This window comes from Carica papaya, chromosome 7, assembly GCF_054855325.1.
Source record: "Carica papaya isolate Zhongbai chromosome 7, ASM5485532v1, whole genome shotgun sequence".
Taxonomy (NCBI): Eukaryota; Viridiplantae; Streptophyta; class Magnoliopsida; order Brassicales; family Caricaceae; genus Carica; species Carica papaya.
In genome coordinates, this window is record NC_142315.1 from 23894259 (window position 1) to 23905545 (window position 11287).

Genomic DNA, 11287 nt, shown 5'->3' on the forward strand with positions numbered 1-11287 from the left:
GGATGGTACATATTCGTTCTCTCATAAGGGACGATCGGACGATCACGATTAAATGTGATGAACGGTGCATATTTATTTTCTCTTTAAACGCGATCGTACGGTCTAAATAAAATAGCAATGAACGGTCCATATTTATTTATTCTTTAAATACGATCGGATGGTCGAAATCAAACGCAATGAATGACCCAGATTAAACAGAGATGGATATAAATACCTCACTTCACACCGAATCCTAACCTTAGCCGCCAGTCCCCCGCCAGAGAAGAAGAACCAATCACCGGAGAAAGGAACCGACCATTGTCCGCCGCTGCGCTGGAGCAACCTCAAAAAATGTAAAAAAAATTTCATTCGCTCAGAATTTAATTTTGAACACCTCCATGGTCAAATCGGAGTAAAAAGACCGGTGAATGAGCCAAAAATCGCGAGTAAAGCCTAGCGGGGCCGCGACAGGAAAAATAAAAAACAGTATCCGATGAGCCATTTTCCGACTTCTATTTCGTACGATTTTTTTACAATTGTAATCACCATTCTGTTTTTCACATGTTGACCGAAAAAAAAATACCTAACCGCATAAGTGAGCTGGGGGAATTGCCGCACCAAAAAATTCCACTGTTGATAAGTTTTTATTTTTTGACATTTTCAGCTAACCGAGACCCCTTAAAGTATTTTCTTACAGGAATGAGTATAAAATCGGCCAAAATTGACCAAAACTAGTTGAAATTAGCCAGTCCGAGGCAAATCGCCGTCACAGGCGGCAGCGCCGTGTGCCGGAATTTTAAAATTGGTCAGAAAAAATTTTCCATACCGATTTTAAATTTTTTAGGGTATTCTAGGTACTTGAAGCGTATTTTAACCTCCGAATGAAAATTTAAAAAATTCGAGAATCACTAGTAGCCGCAGCTGAAAGTTTAGTATTTTGGATACTGATTCAGATAAGAATCCCTCACCTTATCCCCTGCTATGGAATCGAAATTTAATTATAAATAATATGGTATTTTGTGTAATTTATAAAATATCAATAATTAATTACAAGTTACTAATGAAGCCGGAACCAGTTATTTATTACTGTTTGTCATGTTTTAACTGATTGTTTGATCTTACAGTTTTGAGTGAATAATAATAAACTGAAATTGGTAAGATGATTCAGTTGTGTTTTCTTGATGCATGTATTACTTGTTTTGCATGGGTTGAATTGTAAAACTAAAAATTAAATGTAAACAAAAAATTATTTGATTAAGTGAATGAATGAATGATAGCCTTACTGGATACCCTATGAGATGGTGGACGGACCGAGTACATAGAAAATCCTATCGTGAACATTGTCTCATACCGGACGGGGTATTGATGAATGATATTTTGACGCTCATACCTGACGAGGTATGAGGACGACCCATTTCACCCTCATACCGGACGTGGTGTTGAGAGATTATATTTTTTGCGCTCATACCGAACGAGGTATGTGGACGGTCCGTTTCACTCTCATACCGGACGTGATATTCAGGGATAGTATTTTTGACGCTCATACCAAACGGGGTATTGGGACGGCTGATTAGTTGATAATATTGAATAAAAATTCACGCGTAGTAGAGACATCCCTATGGACCTCCATGAATACCAGTAGGCAGATAAAAGGGAAAGTTGTTGTCCTAACTAATTGAAAATGAGATTATAATGTTGTTTGTGTTATTACCTCTATATGTCGGTTTTGAAAATCTTACTACGGTAAATATATAATAAATGATTATATTTATGATAAATGAATTTACTTAAATTAAAAGTTCAATTAATTGTTTTTATAATTTTTACCAACATTTATTTTTGTATTAGTGAGTAGTGTAACATTGTTATTGGGTCAGTGTATCTCACTCTTTTATTAACCATTTCAGATCAAGAGTACCAATATTAAGATTCCGATCCATAAGAGAATTACAAATAGGATATCCAGTTGTTTACTTTTCATTTATTTATTAAATTTTTTATTTATTCTTTTAGAATAGTCATTCCAGTAAACTTATTTGGTATTATGAATTATTATGTAAGGAATATAAACTCTAATTTTATTATTTTATTTTTGTATTTAATTTATAATTTATTTATTTTTAAATTATGAACTGTTACACATTTATCTTTAATGACAATTCGATATTTTTTTATAAAAATTTATAAATTTTGAGTATGGATTTCTATAGTTCAATTTTAGGTACTAAAAAAAAAAAAATAAATGATACATTCAAGGCATCAGAATTGATTACACTTTCCCGTATTTTGTTTTTGGCGGTATATTAATGTTCAAGGAGTGGGAAACGTTTCTTTCCGGTGGAGTAAGGCTGAGCTTTCAGTATCTGAAATGAAATACGCGCCAGCATCTTTGATTTGATTTTTCATTTCGGAATCTATTACAAAGAAATTCGCTGCCTTTTGATTATTCTCAAAATATCAATAAATTACTACCTACCATTAATAAACTTTAAAATTTACTATTCTAAAAAATATTTTCAATTTTAATTATTATAAGAAATTTTGGATTAACACGTAAATAATAATAATAATCAAAAAAAAAAAACGGAAAACCAAACAATTTATTTTTAGCTGCAAGACACGTTTGCTGTGACTTGTGAATTTCGAGTTTGACCCACATCGAAAACAACGGGCGGTGGCAAATTTGTAATTACGTGGACAAATCAGGATCTTTCGAGTAATTTTAAAGAAGACCGTTTCCTCATACTTCTATACGTGGCTGCCTTTCCAGCTGTCCAGTAAAGCGGTTTCGTCGTTACACAGCAGTTCCCATCACATCAGCCGTTGGATTGGAATCACACTCTCCAAAAACGGCAAACAGCTAACTGACCACGAGTTCAACCAAATCTCCGAAATTAACTATGGTTAAGTTCATCTCAAAAATTGTGTAACCAGAAATACCCCAATGTATTTCCCTTATTTACCGTTATACCCTCGTCCCTCAAATCTATAAATCTAGCGTTTGAGACTCGCTAGGTTTGCCGAACTCACCAGGCAAAGTACCCTTTAGCAGAACCCTAGAAGGGGGAAAAAAAAAAAAAAAAAAAAGAAAGAATTTCTTTCGAGTTCTCTCTCTCAACCATGGCGGCGTCTTCAAAGTCCAGATCAAGTGGTCCTGTACTGCGCTCGCTTTCTCCATCAGGTAGATTCTATACCTGCACTTCTCAATCGTCTTCTTCCTCAGCCTTTGCTTCTTCGACAAGCTCCAGCTTCCACACTCATTCATCGACGTTCTTTAATCACCACGAGCATCCCCGATCAGCTTCGCCTACCCGTGTCAATCTCTATGCATCAAGTCCTCTCGCTCAGTCCTTCCGTTTCTCTATCGATAGTAGATCTATCTCTCCTAGCCGATCCATCACCGTCTCCAAACAGAAAAATCACCCTATCTCTGCCCCTAGGAAGACCTGTATGTGCTCCCCGACTACACATCCCGGATCGTTCCGATGCAGTCTCCATAAGAATACGGCGAACAGTCACGGACACAGCTCAGCATCTTATCCGTCCACAAGGTTGAATATGCGGAGATCGGCGATGACGAATTCGTTGGTACGGATAGGCGGTGTTGAAGGAGAGTGGGTCAAGAGGGCATTGTCCGCTCTTATTCGTCCATCTTCGCATCAGCAGAGGAGAAGAGCCGCTTTTCAGCCGAGGCCTAGCCGGCTTTCCGTCATGTTGAAAGCCAACGGCCAGTAATTTATTGTGAACTGTTGACAGGTCTGTTCTTGTTTCTTTATCGGTCATCTATTACAAATTTTCTCGCTTAGCTTTGGTCTGAGGCGGGAGAATCCAGCGAAGATGTCATGTTCAGCAGCGTAGGGCCGGGTCGGCTCGGCCGAGTCGGCTCGGCCGAGTCGACTCATGAAGTCCACTCGGTGTAACTTGCAGCGGCATCCGGTGCAAAATTGGCGACATTCGTTATCGTCCGGGAGACAAGGAGTCGCGGTGGTACCGAGTCAAACCGGACGAGTTTTGTATTCGGAGACGTTCGAGATCTTTAGAATTTTTTGGAGGTGGAGAATTGCTTTTGTACAAATCATTTGCAATGGAAGGAGAATTTCGGACATAAAACTTTTCCAGAAATTAATGAAAAATTAAAATTCAAAACTATCAGACCTAAATGAGCATTTGCTTGGGGCTTAAAAGAATAATTAATTCAAACTCTCAAAAACACTGGCATTGCTTGTTTGAGTTGTAGGCGTTTGTTGCGTTCACTGCAACGTTTGCCTGCCATTCCCGTTCTACGTCCCGTGAACTTTCCCGATTTCCGGTGACCGTCCCCTTCCCCTTCCCGTCCCGTCCCGTCCCGTCTCGTTCCGTTCGTTCGTAGTCCATTTTTCCGTTAATTTTGTCCGTTTAATTCGCCGTTATCGTGGACCAGGTACGTTTCGTTGTTTATGTTGTAAGGTATACATTCTTTCCCTCCTTTATTTTCATTTATTTATTTATTATATAATTTTGTTTTTCCTTTTGGTTGCAGGTGTGACGTGAAGTATTGGAATTGGGGTTTTAGACAGGAAATGAGTCCCTTTACCTTTGCGAAATTGTTAATGTGAAAACTGGACTTCAAAATTGAATTCCCGAGGATCCTAATTTTAACTCCGAAACATAATCAAAGTTCAAATTACCAAAAATAAATAGTGATAATTAAAATAAATGATAATAATAAATGCAGTTAAGATATGCAAAGCTGGAATTGAATAAGGTGGACCCTTTTGAAAGTTTGAATTCCCAGTTTGGAAGACAAGATGCAGTTTAAATTGCCAAAACAGCTGTGCTTGGAGAAAAAAGAAAAGTTGCATACAAGCTTAATGATTCTTGTTGGAATTAAACAAAAAAAGTCATCAACTGCGAAATCGTAAATGTCAAAGACCCAACGGCAACGTAGCCATAATTGACGGGGGGGAAACCAGGAGACCTCGAGAAAAAAGGGTCAAATCTACGCTCACTCAAGAGTCTCGACTTGAAGAATAATTTGGACAAAAGAACTGCCTTTTGGGTTACTTTTTTTTTTTTTTTTTTTTTTTTTTTTTACTCAATTGAAATTAAAATTTTTAAAATTAATCTCGTTCGCTAGGAAATTTAAAAACTTGAAAGAAAAGATTTTTGGGTGGTACCTAAGATAGGCTTTGTGAATCTTAATGATAAAGCAGTTGGCATGTCCATGTCGTATTATACGTGTCAAAGCGGCATCCCGCATTTTTTGAAGATGTGATCTGAAAAAGATATTTCGTGCAAACCAAGTGTGTCTGTATTTGTCCAAGGAAACCCAATTCCAGGAAAAGAAAATTAAAAACAAAAAAAAAAAAGCTAAAGATTTTGGTATCTAAGCCGACCAAAACTATGGTCCAACTTTTATCTCCACGGCACCGCATTTTTTCTCATACAAATATAAAAAAACATTTAGAATTTCAGACCTACCACATAAACGTAAAAAAAAAGAAACACATTGATATGCTGCTATGACATGCTATACGATCCTCCTGCAAAATATAAGCTCATGAAAGACACACGTAGACATTTAAATGTTATATTATTATTATTATTATTATTATTCTCCTAGTGATTTGATTTGGATTTGAACAGTTATTATTTACAGAAATAGAGATTAGATTAAATATTCATAAAAAATTATTGATTTATTTTAAATTTACAAACAAAATTTGAAGTTTGGTGATCGCATATACTTTTGTATTTCACGAAATGACAGAAATAAGTAATGGTCTAAAGTTCAGGGAAGGATGGTGAACGAATTTGTTTGGTGTGAAAATGAATGGTTGGTGTATTTTTATTTATTGTACATCATTAGATGCGTTAAGCATAATGTCGGCAGCATAACACGCCAAGCGAAAGCCCACCTCGGCTGAGAGAAGAAGATTGTAGATTGTCCGTAGCATGTGTAATTTGGGCATTACTCTTCCATGTCTTCATCCACATGGGAATACATCCTACAATAATAAATATTTTCATTTAATATACCTTAAAAAAGCCAAGAATCATCAGGACCACACACACACAAACCACACGTACATAAAAAAAAAACCCATAATTATATATAAATTATTATTAGTTTAAATCATCTGTAATTTACTCTAGAGAACAATAAGTTTAGGGATAGGAGATTATATTTGTGGGTCTGTCTTTGATGTACATTAAAATTTCAGATGGTTGGAAAGAGTCAGTTATCCGATGGATTCTCCCCCCTGTGTGGGAAGCATGTGATGAGTTATGAGTTTCCTTATGGGCGCCACCCACCTCTAGTTTGATGCTTGCGCGCAATTGCTCGTGACAGATCATTCTCCATCATGTGTCATCAGTGCCACGTGAATGGACAAGAGCCGTCTTCAAATCCACTATTCATAACATAAACAAACCACATATTTAGTGGGTTTCTCTGGAAGAGTACTAGCCCAAATGGGTTGTCCTCTTCTGTTCAAATTCATAAGAAGACGTGTTAAAGAAAAAGTCCTAGCCCATCTCCGAGTCGGATGAAAAGTGGACTCTGCAGACGACAACGTTTGATGAGATCGGTTGGATCCAGAGGTTGCGGCCCAACCTCTACCCCATTTAAGAAGTTCAACTTCAAATACGACGCCGTTGATTATAATCCAAATTCCAAGTTCAAAGGGCACTCTAAAAAAGGGAACCAATACGGTTTCGTTTTACCGTTTGGCTTTAAATACCACCCGCCTCGTGAGCTGCGTCATCCCTGCAGTTGGATCCAAGTTCGTCGCTTGTCACGCGCAAACTCGAAACATGCCTCCCGTAACGCACCTGAAAAGATCTCAACCGTCGATCAACTACTTATTCACAATCCAACGGCTTCAAACCCGCCAGTTCTCTTCTCCTGCACGACCTTCCTCTTCATCGCCGTTGATTCAAGCCCCGTGTTTCACCGCAGACAAGCAAAACGAATCTCGTTTGACGAAGTGGATCTCAGGGATCCTACTTGGCTCGAGCTTAGGGTTGTTGTTTTGGTCTTCTTCGTCGGATTCCAAGTCTCCTTTCTTGATCAGTCGGTCGGTTTTGTCTTTTTCTGATTCTTCGTCGCATGCTGAAGAATCGATCGTGGATGATCCACCTTGGTCGAATTCGTTGTTAAGGAAGTTTTCGCTGCCTGATTACAGCTCTAAGTTCATCTTCGGAGGTGCTTATTTGAGTTACTGTCTTAATTCTGTTGTCAACACTTTGTTTCGTATATTTGTTTGTTTATTTTTTAATCTTGCGTCTAGCTAATTGCAGATGCATATAGGAGAAAGGTTTTCTTTAACTACGAGAAGCGCTTACGGTTGCGGAGCCCGCCGGAAAAAGTGAGTTGAAGATTGTCCTGCTCTAATATAGCTTTTGTTTTGTGCTTAGTAAACGATAATTCTCCAATCTCCTAATAATTCCGTGTTTTTTTATAGTAAAAAAGTTTTCCGGGTTTTTCTTTAGGTTGATTGAGATTGCACTTTTTTTTTGCCTTTATGAATTTTCAGGTCTTTGAATACTTCGCATCCGTTAAAACACCAGAAGGAGAAATACTTATGAGACCTTCGGATTTGATGCGAGCAGTTGTTCCTGTTTTCCCTCCATCTGAATCCAACCTCGTGAGAGATGGTTATTTGAGCGGGGAAAGGAACCCTGGCGATTTACGATGCGACCCTTCACAATTTTTCATGCTCTTTGACGTGAACAATGATGGACTTATATCTTTCAAAGAGTGAGATGCTTTTACTGCGTAGTTCTGTATATGGTATTGGTATCTCCTCATATATCTCTCATATATGGTATTGCTATTACTACTATATATGGTATTGGTGTCTCCTCAGAATTGAAGTCACCCTTTTGTCAGAAGTCTTTGTTTCAGAATTTTCTCTTCTTTGGAGAATGAAGATTTTGATTTCCTCTGGACCAGGTATATATTTTTCGTAACATTACTCAGCATCCCAGAATCGAGCTTTTTGATGGCTTTCAAAATGTTTGACATGGACAACAGTGGGTGAGTACTCATGCAAAGTTTACACAAGAGATGAGATTCATTTTTGGTACAATATGTCCGTTTAGGGTATTATTAAGGTGATATCTTTCCATATACAATTCTGAAAAATGCTGAATTTTAAAGTAACGCTTTGTACCTGATATGTTAGTGCAACTTATTGAGGTCGCCTGTCTTTTTTCTGTTATCTTTCTTTTGTGTTATGCTATCCGCATCAGGGAGATTGATAAGGAGGAATTTAAGAAAGTGATGGCTTTGATGAGAACTCGTAATAGACAAGGAGCTGTCCACAGGGATGGACTTCGCACTGGGTTAAAGGTCAATGGTTCTGTGGATAATGGAGGTTTAGTGGAATACTTCTTTGGCAAAGATGGAAATGAACGCCTCCAGCATGATAAATTTGTACAGTTTTTGAGAGAGTTGCGTGATGAAGTAAGTCCGAGTATCCCCTTTTCACATATATTTGGAGAATTCGTCTGCTAGAATTTTGTCATTGCTAATAGTCCTTAATTACAATAGTTTATGCTTCTGATTTTAATATAATTATCATTATTGTGTCTAATTATAAACCATAGATGCTAAGGTTGGAGTTTGACCACTATGACTACAAACGACAAAAATCCATCTCAGTTAAGGATTTTGCTCTCTCAATGGTTGCTTCTGCCGATATGAGCCATTTAGACAGGTTGCTTGATCGAGCTGATGAACTAAATGACAGACCACTACTTCGGGGCACTCGCATCACATTTGAGGAATTTAAAAACTTTGCAGAGCTACGAAGAAAATTGCACCCATTTTCTATAGCCCTTTTCAGTTATGGGAAAGTAAATGGCCTTTTGACAAGGAAGGACTTTAAACGAGCTGCATTCCATGTAAGATTTTAGTTCACTGCGTACAGTTAATTTCTTTTATTTCTCTTGCAACAGACAATCTTACCATTAAAAATATTATTGTTATGAAGTCCTTTTTGGATAGCCAAGCAAAGGCTATTTGAAATTTATTTGTAAAAGAAGCATAGGCCATTTGAAATGAAGCACAGTCATGCCATCAGTATGACCTCCGTTCAGGGCTTACCTAGTCGGGAAAATTCAGAAGTTAACTAGGAATATGATTGGGCAGGATATGGAATTATTCTTCTGCCATTTTGGCAGTACTCATGATGCTTTGAGTTTCAAGCTTATCAGTTTTTGAAAGAGACAAAATTGGTGATTTTATAAAGCTAACATGTGAATTTTTTTTTTTAATTTATAAAAAAAAACTTGTGAACTTTTTTTTAGGATTGCAATGAATTATATAAAAAATCATTTCCTTGTTCATGTCAATCTGGTGGTCTTATATCACTAAGACTTTTTTGCTTTTGGCTTTTGAAGCTTTTGATATAGCTTTGATTCTCTACCTATCAAATAATTTCGATTGCAGTTCTTTTAAATTGAAATTTATTGATGAAGTGATTTCTTAACATGTTAGGTGTGTGGTTTATCACTTTCCGACACTGTCATTGATATCATTTTCCATCTGTTTGATGCAAACCGGGATGGAAATTTGAGTGCGGATGAGTTTGTTAGTGTTCTATGCAGAAGGGAAAAGGATATTGCACAACCTGTGGGGAAAGGACTCTTTGGTTTCTTACGGAACCGTGGAAATAATTTCTCTATCAGCCAGTTTCTTCCTTAATACATATCACTGTACAAATGGCCCCTGAAGTTATGCAAAGGGTGCTTCTAGATTCCTGAGTATTCAAACTTGCTGTCAGCCAAGAAGTTCCCGTATGACTTGAGTTGCTGTTAAAGAAGGCGTTCAGGAATTCTGATGAGTTGATACAGAGCTGTTGACAAGTGGGCAATGTTCAGAAACAGGAAAAGTGATTATTTCCCAACCTATTGTGCCAGGAATATTTAGATTTCAAACTTGCAGCTGGAATTGGAGATCTAGCAACATCATTTTATTTCCTACATCAATCAAGGATTCGAGGTGCATTTTCTTACCCTTGATGTGAAGATGTTATCAATAGTTGATGTCCATGCAATTTATAACGTAATGGCAGTTAAATTGCTAGCTTAAGTTTTGGATTCAAGTTTGACTGATCTGCTTGGGATTCTGTGGCACATGAGGTATAGAAGATTGAAATATGAAACTATTTCTTAAAAATCCCAGCACGAGACAGTTAATCCTTGCACCTGTACATATACTTCCAGTGGGTTATCGATCCTTACACTTGTTCTCCTATCGGTTTGTCTTTGTCAATATCTTGAGAGAACTGAGAAAGTTAATGTACATAATGAGTTCAATAAGTATTTCTATTGGTTTATTACTTCTGGTATCGGAGCATCATAGTATTGATTGCTGGATCTGCTATTTGCATTCCGAAGATCTATATTACCCACTCACTAATTTTTATTACATGAGTTGGGAAAGAGATCTGGGAAGTGCTAATATAAATATTTGAAGTACAAATAGCACAACATCATCGTTGAAGATAAAATATTATTTGGGTTTTGAATAACCATTTGAGGTTCACTAACTTGCTGATATTTCTTAAAAGAGAAGAAATGGGAAACCTAGTTGCATCTGTTGAATGTGAAGTAAAAGGCTTAAAGCAAGGAATAGATGACCTGCGAAGATTATTTGCGAGTAATTCAACATTTAGGTTATATTTTGAATAAATAAAGTGATTTATTTTTTCTGTACAATTTGATGAAAATTTTTTACTTGGTTAAATTGGAAGAAAAGATAAATGTGTTTAAACATGCTCCATTTATTCTATCACGCTTTTCAAAACATAGCTTCGTTTTTATCTATTTTAAACTCAAACATCAAAGAAATTCAAGTTAAAGTCAATATATTTTTTTTGGGTGCAAAGTAATGCAGTCTAATCCTCCTCTCTTTCTCCCTCATCTTTCCTGTTTTATCTCTCCTCTCCCATCTCTCATTCCCTTCGATCTCGTGTGAGTAGTAGATAGGAAGCTGCAATCTAACTCTAACCTGATCCAAATTGACAACATGAGATTTGAAAGCTACATGTCTAGTTCCCTCTTCCATTTCCTCAAGGTCAACCCAAGTCGAAGCCTCCAAAGCTTTGAGTTCTTTCTAGGCTCCAACATTGTTTTCTGGTCTTCTGCGTTTTGTTTTCATGTAGGACTATGCATTTTCCGCTCGGGGTCTCCAACATCGTTCTATTGTCTCCCGCCTTTTGTTTTTATGTAGGGGAGTACGTTTTCCAATACTGCATCGGGCTGTGGGTTTGCAGTAGAATGTACAAAACATTGTTTTGGTCCAGTTATTAGTCCAGAC

At 37.2% G+C, this 11287-nt stretch overlaps 2 protein-coding genes across 2 annotated transcripts; both read left to right on the plus strand.

Annotated features, from left to right (window-relative positions):
• The first annotated feature begins 2986 nt into the window (after positions 1-2986).
• Positions 2987-4128, plus strand: LOC110807052 (serine-rich protein-like protein). The gene has a single exon (XM_022032072.2). It carries the CDS (start codon positions 3100-3102, stop codon positions 3712-3714), a length of 615 nt encoding a protein of 204 aa, XP_021887764.1. The 5' UTR covers positions 2987-3099; the 3' UTR covers positions 3715-4128.
• A 2508-nt stretch (positions 4129-6636) lies between these two features.
• On the plus strand, positions 6637-10307 carry LOC110807041 (calcium-binding EF hand family protein). Its single transcript, XM_022032061.2, has 7 exons — positions 6637-7165; positions 7261-7328; positions 7497-7720; positions 7916-7999; positions 8215-8428; positions 8572-8868; positions 9464-10307. The coding sequence occupies exons 1-7, from the start codon at positions 6775-6777 to the stop codon at positions 9668-9670; spliced, it is 1485 nt and encodes a 494-aa protein (XP_021887753.1). The 5' UTR covers positions 6637-6774; the 3' UTR covers positions 9671-10307.
• Positions 10308-11287: the final 980 nt, after the last annotated feature.